The sequence below is a fragment of the Bombus pyrosoma genome, linkage group LG7 (assembly GCF_014825855.1).
Source record: "Bombus pyrosoma isolate SC7728 linkage group LG7, ASM1482585v1, whole genome shotgun sequence".
NCBI lineage: Eukaryota > Metazoa > Arthropoda > Insecta > Hymenoptera > Apidae > Bombus > Bombus pyrosoma.
In genome coordinates this window covers 3,670,299-3,686,945 of record NC_057776.1, presented here as the reverse complement: position 1 = coordinate 3,686,945, position 16,647 = coordinate 3,670,299, and the positions used below count along the sequence as shown (strand labels likewise).

At 36.8% G+C, this 16,647-nt stretch overlaps 2 protein-coding genes across 9 annotated transcripts in view; one reads left to right on the top strand and one right to left on the bottom strand.

Moving 5' to 3' along the window:
- The window catches only part of LOC122569419 (rho guanine nucleotide exchange factor 10), a 46,397-nt gene that overhangs the window by 12,620 nt on the left and 17,130 nt on the right, over positions 1-16,647 (top strand). The window contains exon 1 of one of the 7 annotated variants that reach the window (XM_043730427.1): positions 9,141-9,524. The exons of 4 other annotated variants lie outside the window; for them this stretch is intronic. In XM_043730427.1, coding sequence (XP_043586362.1) covers positions 9,488-9,524 — 37 coding nt within the window. In that variant the 5' untranslated portion in view covers positions 9,141-9,487. Of the gene's footprint in view, positions 1-9,140; positions 9,525-9,858; positions 10,079-15,660; positions 15,817-16,647 lie in introns of those variants that run through there. 2 more of the 7 variants (XM_043730425.1, XM_043730429.1) reach the window with 2 other exon arrangements.
- On the bottom strand, positions 1,592-7,607 carry LOC122569433. Of its 2 annotated transcripts, XM_043730502.1 has the most exons (5): positions 7,112-7,592; positions 6,013-6,106; positions 4,153-4,255; positions 2,958-3,274; positions 1,592-2,417 (listed from the first exon to the last, which is right to left on the bottom strand). In XM_043730502.1, exons 1-5 carry the CDS (start codon positions 7,143-7,145, stop codon positions 2,033-2,035), a joined length of 933 nt encoding a protein of 310 aa, XP_043586437.1. In that variant the 5' UTR covers positions 7,146-7,592; the 3' UTR covers positions 1,592-2,032. The 2 variants fall into 2 exon arrangements, with proteins under 2 accessions (XP_043586437.1, XP_043586438.1); XM_043730503.1 differs by lacking the exon at positions 6,013-6,106 and having other exon boundaries at positions 7,112-7,607.

The window sequence follows — 16,647 nt, the reverse complement described above, 5'->3', positions numbered from 1 at the left end:
TGACTTAAGCCGGGAGTGTCACTGTTGAAGTCGCTGATATATTTATTACCAGACATGTCAGAAACATATATTTTATAGAAATTATAATAGTAGCATCTTTAGTTTGTTTGTACTTACGTTATTCATATTATGCATTTTATTTTACAACATTTCCAAAATTTGTCCACGTTATTTTTAAGTGTCTACAAACCTTTTTGTCACCTACTAGAATGAGTGTAAAATCATGGTAGTGAGTCGTATATTATACGACAGAAGGTTCCATCGATAGCCGACAGAGATTGTAAACAAAGAATCGTGTGCATACGGGGCAGATGTTCAGAAAAGAGCAGTCTCTCAAGGCACTCGACCATATGGTTTCCGGGATCCCGTGGCGTTTCTCGAACGGCTCAGGCCTACCCTAATCTCTAGACAGAACCTCGACGACACTTGTCCCGTTTGAAACAATACCAGCTTTGTAATGACCAACGGATGTTACGAGTTTTCTCGGAATTTCAAGGTGAAGTCGACGAACTCCAGAATAGTAAAGGTACGCTATTCGTTTTGGTCGGAGGACTGTAATTCGAATAATTTTCTCTACAGCAATTTATTATCGACTTCCCTTTGTCTATATATACAGAGTGTTTCAGAAAGAGTAGTACATCTGCAGAGGTAAAACTAAATAAAAATTAAAATTATTTCTAATACTAAAGTTATTTCATTTGAAATTTCGTTATCGAACAATCGATTTTCTTTTTGTCAATATACAGGCTATTTTAAAAAGAGTGATATAACTGGGTAGAAGATTATTCATTAATTGAATTTAAAGAAGACATAATATGACAATTAAAAAACAAATGTAACTTTTTATCTTCTTTCATTTAGTATCAAATAAAATCATGAATTGAAGTTTATAAAAAATAGGATGGAATTAGGATAATTAAAATGAGATGATACATCAGATTCGAGGTTTCATTGTGAATGGGAGACATTTTACCTCGGTTATGCTCGAACACTCCTGCGGCAAAATGTATGAGATTATTGGTTGAAGAAACAAGCTTCCTTAAGTGCAACAATCTATCCGTTCTGCAATAGCAATAGCAGTTGTGTTACTGAAAGGGATACGAAATCTTTTGGCGGGAAGGAAGGTATGCGAAAAGCCATCGAAAGAAGGCGAAACGCGTTAAGAACGAAGAGAAAGGCGCCAGACGAGGCTCGCTGCTGTTATCCCCGATACTTTATAGGTATTCGTTTCGACAGCGTGTAATATTCATATCGTAATCGATCTCTAACCCTTGATACATCCGCGCTTCTCTCCAATTCACTCTACGATCGACCGATATCGTCCTTTTTTTCTTGGTTTGCCAATTTTCCTTTTTTCTTTTCCGTTTTAATATAGTGAATTGAATTGTGGTTACGATAAAAGTAATTCATATATTTTACAATTACAATATTCTTTACGTGTGCGATTATTTATTAATTTAGAATTGATTTACTTATATTAGGATTGTTTTATAAAACTGTGCAATTTATTTTTTAATTAATATTTTTTAATAAAAATCTGTATATGGTTTATTAATTTTAAAGAAAGCGAACGAACTCAGTTCAAGATAAATTATCTTTGAAAATATCATTTATTAACAAACTCGAACTCCGCATTTAAAATTTAAATTTCTATATAAACTTAAGTCTAATTTAGTATGCGATTGAACTTTACGCCCAGCAGTAACAGCCCCGTAATATTTCTGAAAGAAAATCTCTTTCATTACTGTTCCACGTTTATTCTCAAAAATCCGATAATTTACACACCTAACCTCTCTTGCATTTAATTAAACATATACAAAACAAGTCAAAAACATTTTCATATTTTCATTCATACATTTATCTCAAAGATATTTAATACATCTGCATTATCTTCAATAAAAGGAATACGTAAAGAGTGGTATAAAAGCGTCGTCCATATAATCTTATCGTATCATTAATCAACCGATTGCATAATTTCTAGAAAGTAGTCAGATACGGTTTCATCCCCTCTCCTTCTATATCTACAGCAGTGTCATAGCTTGTTAGCAATACTCTCTACCGCGTGCATCACTCGTACCATGATAGATCTATTCTCTTCGTCTCGTCGTTTGATATATTCAAAGATCTGCTCTATACGGCGATCGGTTCGTGAATCGCGATCATCATAATACGGTGCTGCCATACGGCTTTTTCGTGACTTTCTCGGCATCCCTTGATCCTCGTTACGCTCTAACCTCTCTTTGTCTTCTTGAGTCGACGCGGCGTCTCTTCCACGTAGTCTGGATAAATCCTTGCTGCAGTCCGTCTCTGACGTCACTTTCTCAATCGTTAGTTCTGTGGCACGTGGTAGCCGTGGCATCGCAACCGCGACATTCCGCGTATTTCGTTTCCTCTTTGCAAAATTTTTGTTCATCTGTCTGAAAACCGATTGAAATTTCCTAGTAATAATTAATTAAGATAATGTACGTAGCTGGCCGTAATTATCTCTACCAGTTTAGATCTTGAATATTTCATATCAATTATCCCTATCTCATTTGTACTCAAAGCAGTACAGACATCTTTTTTTAGAACTCAATTTGCCTTGAAAACTGATCAAATATGCTTCTAAATCATAATCAGTAGTAAGAATGCAGTACTGTATTATGAAATACTATATTATAAAATTGTAAAACAATGTCTCTAACAATAGACTCTTACATGCTTCATATGCGAATATCTATCTTATTAATCTGTTTTGCACGACGCGATTCGTTAGATATACATACTTATCATATTTTAATAAGTGACCTTGATAATTTTAGTTACCATATATCTCACTAAAGCTACGTGGCGACTTTTGTTTATAAATATTATTTACCTTATCAATTAATATTCAATTATGTCCAACCATATATCTATTTTAAAGTTACAATTTGACACCTGCTAAAAGAAACTGTTTTTCACAATAACTGTTATACCTGTTAACACCGGAAGGTCGTACTTTCTGGATCTCAATCGTGCAATTGGCACTAAGCGCCCTTAACCTCCGTTCCGGAAACGAATCGTTGATTCGACGATCGATTTCCGGATTAGATTGCGCAGGAAGTGCGTCCACGGACGAGGTGGGCTCTTCCGGTGTCACGGAGACGCAAAGGAATTCGTGGGGATCGATGTACTCATCGCCGATCGGCGTAGATCCTCGATCGTATCCAAGAACCTCATCGATCGCATTGTAAAACGGCCATGAAACGTCATCCACATTGTTTCTGTCTCCGTGAACCGGATTCTTCAGTTCCTTTAACAAATTGCTGATACATAATATTTAACAAAAATCGAGGACTAAACGGACAATCGTGCCACAATTCGTATTTAGCGATCTTCGTGTGTTTTTTCTTGTTTATAGATCGTAAGGAATCTTTCGATAGCTTATACAAAGTGAAAATATTGTTTTTAGCTAACAAAGACTTCCTTTAGATGATATGCAAAACACTGGTGTTTACTGGAGTTAGGTTAGAGGCTGTTTAAGGTCAGTTGCATTCTTGGGGTTACTGATTCGCGTGACATCTAAGAAATATCAGTTTAGAACTAAGGTATTGAAGTAAATTTTATAGAAAGCACAATTTAGGATTTATAACGTGAAATCTGAGAAAAGATTTGGAGATAGAATTAGAAAGTAACTACTATGCTAAGACATTATTCTTAAAAACCTCGAATCGACAATTCTGCACAAGGTTTAGAAACATGCTTATATAACCAGTTTTATAATCTGTTTTACATACTTATAATGCTATTACACAATACTTGTTCTTCCCATTTTCACACGTTATGAGTGAAAATCGTCGTCTCATATTTAAAAAGAACAGTTGCAGGTGATATCTAGTGTCATCGACAAAGACATCAATTTAAAGTAAATGACGATGATACTGAATAAAATAGAAGTGAGAAAAGTATCGTGTCGAATTTACGAATTGTCGACGGTTTAACGCGGTATCATCGTGATTGGTGGTTTCTCCGCGTCGTGGCGCTTATTTCGCGGTAAGGAAAACGGGTTTATTATGCTTCACGCTGAAATGAACACAAACGAGGGTAAAGCAAACTAACTCATGCACGGGGATCAACGAGCGATCGTGGTTAATCGTTAGGGCAATAAAAGGCGTGTCTGTCTTGTCTCACTTTGTACTGCTGCAACAGGTTCGACCATTTCTTCTTCAGCACTTTGTAATGTACGTTAGCCATTATAGTAGGAAATTCTTCTCTCATCTGTTGCAAAATATACCTAAAGAATTGACGAAAGTAAAAAAAGATAAATATAGTAAGAGATGATTTTAGATAATGGACGACAATGAAACGCGTTCAGCCTCAGCTTTTTGTGTTATGTATTTTCGCGATTCGCATTCCGAGAAACGAACAGTGAGGATACTATTCACAATACGGAATAAAATCGGCCTATTGTTTTGCTTTTATCAATAAGCGTACGCGTTTTAACTGATAACGAAACGGTTCAAGAAGAACGCGTGATATAGTGGCCAAGATGGTACATGGGATGGAGTGCATGTATTGCTGTCAATTTTCGTTTCCGTTATTGTCACACGTTGCGTTTAGAGTGTTAGTATAATGCTTTCTTTAATTATAATGTGATATATCTAATATATTTTAGTGCTCTAAATAGTTGTATCAAACAAGTCGGTTAATCCTGTCAGGTAATAGTAATGTATTTCAGCAAGTTGTCATTTTAACATTTTTTAGTTACACGTATTTATTTCACTGATAATTTAACTTATTAAAAAACATGATAGAGCAAGATATATATATTTTCTAAAATAGAGTAAATCTGTACGTCTAACATTAACTATACATATATGTATATGATACGATATAACAATGAATCGAGATAAAAAATGTTATTTATTTATTTTGTTCAAAAATATATGAAAAATTATTTTTGAAGATGCTACATCAAAATATTTTCATAGATTTCTTCACAATATTACCTAACACTAAATGAAAGCTAAACATCGAACAAATCCCCCAGACAACTTATAATACACCGATTAAGTTCGACTAACATTTTTCCTCCAATTTTCGTCATAGTCGTTAATAATAGTGATTCACGTCTTGATATTTCTGTATTCCGTGCTATTTTAGTACATACGATTTGTTTCTGGCAAAGTCACTCTTTTTCGATTTCACCAGTTTCAATCACTTCCCTCAAAATGTAATTGCCTCAGTGTTTTCATTTAAATTTTGGTAAAGAATGAAGAAAATAAATAAAAATGTGATGAATGGTAAAATATGACAATTGCGATTACATTTCGACTTGTGAAAAATTATTCGTCCCATATCTTCACACTCGAGGTCGACCGACGCGGGAATGTCGCGGTTGATAAATGATGCAAACGAGACTCTTTTTGTCGGTATTTTTATATGTGCGCGCAGAAGACGCGTTTCAACGTTTCTTTAATTCCGCCGGTGTTCTGTGAGCCTCGCGCTTGTTTTTAGTACGTCGAGTTCTTAGTAAAATTTTCTAATATTTATTAATGAAAAAAGTGATAATCAGTGTGATATATTCGTTGTATTGTGATTTGAAAGCAATTAGAAATTCCGTTTCCTCTAAGCAAGTATGATATTATATTTACACTAGCGTAAAATATATAATTTTGTGATTTTATAAAATATTAACAAAATATTTTTCGTTGATAATAAGAGGTTGCTTAAGATTGTGCAATGAATTTAATTGATATTGTCTAGCTTAAATGTTTTACAGTGAATTTTACTTAATTTTTGACAACAACTTCTATAAAATACAAATATTTCAAATTTTCTTCAAAAAGGTAGTAAACGTTATTTTAATCCAGTCTAGCAATTTTAATTTAAAAAAATATTCCGAATTTTCTTTAAGAAAATAAAGAAAACAGTAGACTACGAAATTTTAATAATAAAGGAAATATTCGAAATTTTCTTGGCAAAGTTCTTGAGCACAGAAAAAAAGATACCAGAAAATGAGTTAGGGTATATGGTCCGTATTATACTTACTCCCATCCAGCTTGGGCTGAATATTTGCGTCCGGTAAAGAGCTTTCCATTTTCCTTTCGGAGCTGAATAAACCGGCAGGTGAGGTGCTCGGTCCCTGTGGACATCCGCAAAACGGGAGGGAAAAATCGCTGTGACTACCTGCATGACTCGCGATTATTATCACTGTGGTCGTGGTAATGATTCCTATTAGACGCTTATTATATCGGCGGAGGAATGTTGTGTCTCGAAGAATGGGGGAGACGCAGACCGGTTGACATGGTGGAAGGAAAAATAAGAAACGGTATGGTAGAAGAACAAGATAATGGGAGGAATAACAATTCGAACGTGCACGATTTAATAGTGCGGGAACACGTGGACAGGCGCGCACGACTGCGCATTCCATTTCTTCGAATCGCTCGAGTGCATCGAGATAAGTCCATTGGGTGATTATAAAAACGAGACGAACAATTTAGTTATATGAACAGTGAAATCATGTTATGTTTATGGGATAATCGCATTGTCATAGTACTTACTTGGAAATGAAAAAAGATGTAGAATCGAAACGAAGATGGAGAGTTATAGGGAAGGATGGTAATGGGCAAATGAGAAAATTGGCTGCGCGCGCAGTTGCAACGCGCGTAAATCTTTGGTAGACGCAGTCAATGCGTCATGAAGCCACGATACGCGGTATATACTGTAAATCTGGCCGAAAACAAGACAAAAGATAGTAACAGTGAAAGTGGTAATAAATTGAGCAGTATGTAATTTGAATATTAAGATTTGAAGCCTTAAGAAAGGTAGGAAGTTGTTTTGAAGCAATACAGAAGAGCGTCATAATGATGATGACGCAAAAGAAATCCGATTGCGTGTCGCACTTGCGATACATTCACATAGCGAAACGGATCTTCGTGGCAGACATATACACGGGACGAATAAAGATATAAAGACAGGAACCCCTTGATAAAGCGATGTGTCATTCGTTTCGCGTCCAAGGCACAATTGGTATCGTCATAGATAAAAGACGTCATAACCAAATATGAAAGAAAGAATCGAGTATACACGTGGTTTTTATTGAATGACACCGGACACAAATGTGTTTATCGTAGAACCCAGAACTCACATCGAAATTTCGCGTGCTGAGAAACCTCCGTCATGATGACCTTTCGATACAAATCTACAGAAAATACGATTGGACGTGTGAAAACTTCTCATAGCCGGAGATTCTGATGCGTACTAAAATCTAGACCTGGTTTCAGTCTTCACTAATGAGCAAGAGGGGAGTGTACGTGGAGCACATGCCACTACCGCCGTGGTGGAAACTGCAAACATAGATTTTGGTGGGGTATGCGATTCTGAGACAGAATATGCGCGAGTTTGTCCGTGGACAAGGCACATAACCGGCTGCTCTTTGAGTGTACGCCAACCAAGGAAGGAAAACAAACCGCGCCGCCATCTCCCATTAGAGCTGCACAACAGCTCTTTTTCCTGTTGCTCGGCCAACTGTGTGCTTTGCTCTCGTGATTCACTGTGTTATCGACGAGAAACCATTCTTAGCCAGCGATATCGATCCTTTCTTCGATCCCTGACAGAGATGCGCTTTTGTCAACAAGATGTATTTGACAGTTCTTGTGTTTTCATAGGGGTTTTTTGTGAATAATACAAATTTCCTCAGTGGCATTCGAGTAAAATAAGAAGCTTTTATTTATTTTTGTCGAAAAAGATTAATTTTAACTAGAAATTAAAACAGTTTGCATTTATCTGATATATATTATTGGATAATCTTGTCAAGGAAATTTTCATAAATACAATTAACTTCTAGTCTTGGCTACTTACCCCTTAACAACATCATGTAGCATATTCTCACCTCGCCAGAAATTCATTCTTGTTAGGTGACTTCCTGCAGTCGTTCCGTAGTGCGATACGGTTTTTCAGTTTATTTGATTTTTTTCGAAAATATATATTCTCTTTTCCTCTAAAGGAAAAAGAGTTGTTTTACTTTTTGGCGTATTTGTGCATATATAAACATATTTTGCGTATGCAATAAACCCCTGGACTTCCGAAATGCATCATATTTCACTTACATAAGAACTGCGTGTGTGTCGACGTTAACATCTTGCTTGCATTGATCTTTGAGTTACAAATAATTTATATCTCCATTCAGTTTGCCTTGCTGTTTCATGTATTTACTCATTAATGGGTATTCTTATGTATAAATTAATTTTCAGTTACAAACTAAAACTACATACATCGTTTCAAAAGTATAATACAATGCTTCTTACATAACTAAAATTTCTAGTTGCATACATAAGTTGAACGAACTTTTTAACATGAAATTGACGCGTTTAGTTTTGTGAAAATATGTAGAAATCGATAAATCCGATAATGTCAGTATGCATAAATGTAGCGGAAGGTACACTGATATATTATCGCATTAGAAGTTCGGTGCTTTAAAAATAAGCAATTCGATAATAACAGCTTTCAAACGAATATTTTCTAGTGTAAATAAAAATTTTTTCTCTTAAAATACGACGTGTTTCACTTCTTTCGCACGGTAAAGTTTTTCCAAGAATTTTTCATCAAAGTCCCTTTTCGTTTTTGAGTGCATAGGACCGACCATATTTTTCCAGCAACAAAAGCCCTCAAAGTCCAGGTGCTACACGTCTTCTCTGTTTAATGATACCCTAGACCAGAAAATCGTGCTTTTCCCGGATTGTTCAGCAGCATATATTCTCATGATCGAAATTCCGACATTTGAGGTGGCGCCGCGTAGCGGCAGCTTTGACAAATTCTCCAAACACTATGACTATCTCTGTTTCTCTTACTCTATGTCGATCGTACCTTCATTTCTCTTTTTTCTCCCTTCTTCCGTTGAGAACGTATAGAATGGCCCACTCTTTTATTCTACTTCTCTGTCTTTCCCATTTTGTTTCCACACATAAGCCCGTTCTTAACTTTCTCTCTCGTTCACAAGTTACAGCACCCTCTGTTCTACTCCCTCTCTCGGCAAATCTCTCTTTCAGTCGACCAGCCGCAGTCTCGATCACTCTATCTCGCTCTTTCTCCATCTCTCTTCTTCTCCGTGCCCTTCGTTTCCATGCAACCTCCCTCAGTGCGTGACGGGTCTGCGGGCCACGGAGAGCTAGAGAAGCGCGCGCGCGCGGCCATGTTTACTCGCTTTGGTGGCGTTTCTTTGTCGGACATAACGCATTCTTATCGGTACACGCTGTGATATTAATTATGCCTGCGACCGGCCGCGTGACCACGTGTGCCCCGTGATTTTTACGGAATTGTGTTTCCTGTGCTTGAAAAGTGTCGTTCCTTAACTCTGTCGATTGAACGCCAAGAGCGTGCGCGTATGTTGGTCTCTTCGACTCCAATCGGCGAGCACGTTGGCCGAAACCGAAACGAACGACTAACCACGCTCGGTATTCGAATAACGAACAGTGGCTTTTAACCTGGAGAACGAAACGCGACGTGGATCGCTCGCCTCCGCGAGATGGAGGAACTGCATAACGGTGTCATCCTGATCAAGTGTAAGTTTCGTGAGTGGCTTGTCAAATGCTTCCTATCTCGCGTGGTGCGGTTTTATCGTGTCGCATGCACGATGACAGCGTTCAACCAGAAACAGAACGTTCACCCCTCTGATATTATTGGAATCCTTGAACTGCTGTCTTGCTAAAATAGGAAGTTTCTTACCTACCTGTTGTATAGTTTTGAAATGCATTCATAAGTCTAGGTGTAGAATAGAGTGAATTCTTTTAATGGAAGGTTGTAGTTGATGATGATTTTTGTATTAATAATCATTTTTGAAAATGGTGTTCAACTCAGTGGAACATTATTTGAAATATAAAATTGAATCCGTGCGACCGATTCTATTGCGACATGGTCGATCATTGTTCCGGTAATTGGCATCGGCACGGTTGCGTGGAAACGATGAAACGCCCCGTATCGTGCAGCGTCAGCTTCAGGACAGTGCCCGTTCCGCGTTCTTGGTGCATCGTCCATATGTCTCTTTCTCGCCTTCTGGCCGGATCCTCCCGCATATCGGTTCACGACGCCTATCATTATCAAATCCTCGTTAATACTCGTGAGTAACGCGAATCCGTTCGTGAATCATGCTGGGATTTTCAATCGCTGGTCTTTCGTGGTAGCGTACCGGTAAAAGTGATCGTAAAATTAATAATATGCTTTAAATAACTTGCTAGCACTCGATATCATTCTACAAATTAGAAAATTTATATCTATTTATATCCGATTTCAACATTGATCTCCGTACTTATATTCGATTCAGTTCAACAAATCTTTAACATCATCATAGATCTTTTTTAAAACATAACTAAACGAATATAATATAAACAGAAATTTGTATTATCATAACAAGCGTTTCATATTAAATAATATATTTTATATATTATTGTTGTTTATTATATACACTCTATAAATTTTCAATAACTACATAACATCCATACTGACGAAAAATAAATTTCATAATTTTATTTCTTCTATGTTAACTCAGGACATAAATTTGGTAATTGATCGGTCGTACGTAGATCATTATGCCATAAAACAACAATATGAATACGTAGATGTATGAAATAGCCACATGTGTCATGAACATGGTATCAAAAAGTAAACCGTATGTTTTTACCATGGGATCGAGGTGCATTTGTCGCAATCGGCACGCCTCGTACGGTACAATCCGGCAGCTCCCCCGTATTGGTGCACGCGCGACACCTGTGAGATATCGATTTAAAATTCTAATTCGTCTCAATTCGAGATTGGGACGCTTGACCAACCCATTTAGGACAACTCTACGCGGTTAGTTAATATGGTAATTTATGCCGAGTGATGTATGGCCTTATAAACCGGCGGCCGAGCTGGTATCGAATGTCTACTAGATCATAGGACCTGTTATTCGCGCGTGGGCGTGCTTTCTCTTATAAAAGTGCAGATTGAAATGTCATACCGGTCGGCGGTATTTCGCCGGTTATTAAAAATGTACCGTTGTGTTCCGTTCGCTTTTATTATTGTGCACGTACATAGATGAACCGGTTGAGATAGTGAAAGGGAACAAACAGATACTAATTTGTACCTTTTGAAAGCGACACCGGTAATCGTACGTCCAACAACCTCTGATTGAATATTCATAAATGAACGAACAAGAAACATCTTGTTTGGTTTCTGTGTACCAGGAGATCATCCCGTGATGCGCGCGCCTCGTCAATCTTCTCCCATGTGACCACGTGGTTTTCTTCGTGCGTCTTATGTTTGTTGCTCCCAGTAAACGTTAAATCGCTGTTTTCGCCGGTCCAAAATGAGATTTATTACGTAAGCGGAACCTCGACTTTCGCATGTTTGATTAATATCTATATAAACTGTTCGTTTTATCGTCATCATTTTAGTTTTCAAATAATCGAAAATATTTCATGGTAGCGTTGTATGTCATCTAACGTAATTATAGAGTAGGTAGCAGAAAATTTGTATAGAAGCCAGCTGTTATGCGTATATGTTTGCTGTTAGGAAGGGAGAATGGGGGAAGAAAAAAATATACAGATAGAAGAAAAAAATGGGACACTGACCGTGACAAGCATTGCATGTCTACAACCGCAAAAGGCAATTCGTAGTGATAATAGCGCACGGCAATACACGTAATTCGATATAACCTATGTCGTTTCGCTGAACGCGAGTCACTTCGCTTTTCCTAAAAACCTGTTTCACTTTACTTTTCCTTTCTGCCATAGATATATGTAGATCAACATGGAGTTCAATACCTCCCGATATATAATGTTTATCTACTTTAACCTTCATATAAATTTTAAATACACGCATCTTTTTACAATATCATTTAACTTTATTTATTTAATAAACAAATGAATAGTTATATAGTTTGTATGATACTACATATAATCGTCATCAGAAGAATGTGTACCAAATCAGAGTTTCATGAAAATCTTAGCCCACCTATGCTTCCTCTGATTCAATCTCCAAATTATAGACCTACTAAATGATGATTCTAAGCAACACTTTTCCTTTCCTTTTCTCGTCTTCTATTATCATAGAGTCATAACAAAAAATGATAAAGAAACAATTTTTTGCAAAGAAAGTTAGGTTATCTTAACATTCCCTTATTGTTGATCAAACATTCAAATTCAAGGTTAACTACTCCCAATAGGTAAAGAAGAAAACTCACTGATCGCTTTCTGAACGATTGTTTATAACGGTCGAGGTCGTTGTGCTATTACGTAATATCCTGTGGAAGAATCTCTGCGCGAATACATACTACTTCGTATCCCATTGAAAATCATAGCCGCAACTATATAACGAACTGGTTTGGTTGCATCGCTGGGGAGAAACAGTTGCCGCCTAATCTCAGTTATGCGTGTTTAAATGCGAACCGGGTAAGAGAACAGGGATAACGGGGTGCGTAGTCGCAGTAAATTCGGCTCCCCGCTAACGAAAAAGGAAGTATTCTGGTGCCGATGACTCCTCGAATCGTGGACTCTGTCGTCAGAAATAAAGTTAGTGGGGAGCACGTGTGTCACTGTAAAAAGCTAGCCTCTCCGTGTGCCGCTCACACGGCTCCGGACACACACGAGCTACGTGCTTACAATGAGCATTCAAGTGGCGCGCTGTTGCCAGACCTATATTGCCCACACTCCACTAGTTGCTTTTAACTAATTGACGCGTCCTAAAATTAATGCCCGCACACTATGAAACGCAAAGCGTCGCTTTTTTTCTTCTAGCTCCTCGTTGATTGATATATTTAGATATATTCGCAATGACAATTGCTTCTTGCGCTAAAATAATTGTTAGACAGGTGAATCAATTAACAAAAACATTAGTTTATAGGTAATAGGGATGAAGATATTAAGAACTGGAAGGCAAATATATCAAAATGGAAGTATAGAAATATTTAATAGCATATTCATCTTATTTTCAATAATAATTGTATAATTAAATAATTTTTAGACAAGTGAATTAGTTTATTTGTTATTATTCGTTTACAAAAATATTGATTTTTAGATAAAAAGAAAGATATAGGTTAGGTTTATCTTCAATAAAGATCGTTTTTAATAATATAATTTTTAGATATGTAAGCTAATTGATTGATGCTCTTCTTTCATAGAAACGTAGGTTCTCAGTAAGGAAGACACGAAATAGGTTAGAAACTGAATGACAACCGTTTCGCAACAGAAATATGGAACAGTTAATCAGCACGCTAGGATACAGCGATAAATGACACGCGTAGTAGTTAATCGGTCGTACAAGTATAACGTAATTTGACGTTGTATAAACATTTGTGACGCAATAGATTTTACAAGATTCTTCCGGAAGACAAGGACGTTATTGTATATCCTGTATATAATTGAATTGCCCTCGCGATTAATTATCGCGCGTTTTCGTCACGAGCCATTCAGTAATTTATTGATTTAAAAAATAAACGTCACTATCTTGTTAGAAGAATCAACAGCAACAATTAATTTAACCTTCAAATTTTGCACGACATACTGAATAATATTAGTAGGAAAAACATCTAAAGCGATCTATGTGAGATCTCTTACCACATACATGAATTAGATTCGCAATATTACTCAATGTGCTCACGAACGAGAAAGTTCAAACATGGCGTGTGGGTTGTTAGAATATTCAATAACGTCAAACAATTGACCTAATCTTCTCTAAACAACCTATTTGTATTAACTTCGTTTCGAACTTTGAAAGAATATGAGAATATAAATGAGAATATAAAAGGAAGGATATAAATGATGTTAAACAAGTAACTTAACCCTCAAACTTCCGAGTATTGCATTTGCATTAATTATTCAAACTTCCAAAGAAAAGCAAAATTATTTAAATTAATCCACGCGAGATTCTTGGCATGATATAAATAAAATTCGCAATACTATTCCGTGTATCTTCAAATGAGAAAGTTCAAACGTAACATGGAGGTTGTCAGAATGGTCGACAATAAACATAATTAATCCTAACCTACAAATTCTCAAATAATCTATTATAACTTCCGAATAGTATCAAAAAATATTGAAACCAATACACCTGAGATTCTTGGCAAGATATGAATTAAATTCGCAATATTACCCAATATCCCTGCAAACGAGAAAGTTCAAACGCGGTGTGTGGGATGCATCTCTGGGATATTGCAGCTACCGTCTGCACGCATTTGTGTACGCGTCTATGTATGAGAACGGTCGTGTACCTGCAGTTTGTTGTGCATTGCCGCGTTGCACCTGCATGCTATGCCTTACCCGTTCGATGTGCCCGTTCTTATTTAAACCCAAGTGAAGCAGACGGCGACGGGATGCATTGAAGGAAACACGCAAAGAGTCGAGGGGATGCGTATATAAGTACCCAGCTTCTATTTTCGAAGAAAGGAAACAATATACCTCGCCTCGTAGGCGAAGTGCATTTACGTGGGTGTTCGATACAACGAGCATGCTTAACTGGTTCGACTGGCTTGAATTGTCTTGCAGGTTCCGAGGCATGCCGATGCATCATGCAGTCGAGGCAGCCGGTGCTCGCGACATCCCGAGCACATGTGTTCGATATGTTCGCATGCATATGTATATGTGCATATACAGTTAGAGTGCGTTTAGAATGGATGCTGTTACGCATTTCGCTTATGAGTGTATTACAGCATGAATTGGGGAGAAATGATAATTTGTGTACGGGAAAATATAGTGCATACTTATACGTACGTATAAAGGAGTTATTGTATGTATGTACAATCACAAAAGTAGTCAATTGTTTGAATATTTCATATTTAATGTTCAGAATATAATTGTTTACATTTTGGTTTGCTTTCAAATCAGATCATCATTGTTAAAAATAAATTTCGAATTATGTTCTCTTTTTTATTCGATACATAATTTCACATAAGATATGTTGAATACCTAATATTAGATGATTTTGTGATCGATTATACGTATACATTATATGATACAAAAAAAATGAACCTTAATAATTGATAAACATAGTATGTATTATATTATAGTCATATATAGAGTCCCAGACTAAACATTCGATCTTTTCATTGCATCGCTTGTTAGTGCCCTAATCAGTTGGTCTTCATGTGTCTCATTCACTTTCTTCGTCACGCAATGTTATATGTTTTGATACACTTATCACGTTCTACGAATATGATGCTCGTACAGTACGATTGTTGGATGAAGACTGAACTTTGTCAACGTACAGTAATGTTTGAATATTTGGTTCACAAATTTGTCCATTACTTTTGGACACTACTTGTCTTAAAAATAAATGCTCAACGATTCAGTCTATCGTCAGTCAAAATACTTAATGAGAAACTATGATAAAAATATATATTCTATGACAAAGAAGTTAAATTTTAAAAATAGCAAATAGTCGCTAGGCCAGTTATATCGTCACACCTGCGTGGGATATTTCTGTTTGTTCAAAAGTCCTTGTTTACCGAGGACTAAGCAAGAGCCGATGCACCTGCTGCGTATTTCCCCTGTCCTTGCCTTTGCCGATGAAAAGAACCATCCGAATAGAGCAAGTAAATGAGAGGTTAAGAAGCAATGCTTGAAAGCAGCCAGGCAGCATGAAAAATACTTCTCCGCTGATACTACCATGCGCGTGAATCCGTAGTGCGTAATAACGTTCGAAATAGCGCCACTGTCTCCGTGGCCGTTCTAGAAATTCGACGTGACTCAAATAGCGACATAAACGTTCGCGATTCGTTTTGTATATTCTTAAACCTATTAAACCGTACCAAAGTCATTGGAAAGAACTTAATTGAAGAACTACAATGATCCGTTATTGTTATTGAAACCATTTTAATGCAAGGTAAAACTTGTTTGAACAAAAGTCCCATATATGTTATATCGAAGCACTTTTATGTGTCCACTCGTTTCCTCTTGTATGCGTCGCAATCTTACGCGTTCCATAATCGCCTCATATCAACGCAAAGAATTAAGAAAATAGATTAGGAGCGTAAGTGATAAAATGTATAGTCTCTCACCCTACTGTTCCACTAACAAGTAACAAATAAGTGTGTGAATTATTCACACTCGTACGAATCTCTGCGGATATACATCCTACACAGATGAAGATAAACGACAGACAGGATATCGATAACCATGATTTCGTAACATCTGAAAAATCAGGTCAAGCTAGTCGATGCGTGTTATACATTTCATGTAATGGTCTCGTTTTAGGACCGATTTGGACGATTTAAGAAATTTTAGCATTTTATTATTGATTTAGCAGCATTATTATAGCACGACCATGACCTACTCTGACTCATAATATCATGCGAAAGATCACTATGGTGACATACTCTTCCTGATACGAAATTTTGTTTCTGTTTACGAATAATTTTTTTGACGAAAACGATTTTGACGGAAAATTGGTGAAATGACTTACGATAGCGCGAGGAATCTATTAAGTTAACCACGTGACTGTAATCAATCGCTTAAGTGACCCACGCCTCCTGCAACGAATCGACTATAAGTGACCCACGCTGTTCGTGGCTAATTGCTTGCGTGACCCGTATTGTAAATCGTTCATGAGATTTATGGTCTACCTTTTCTATAATTTACTTGCAAAATATAAAACGATCTATATTGAAACTAGTTCATATTGGTTACATAAAATTTATTTCAAGAAGGTACAATC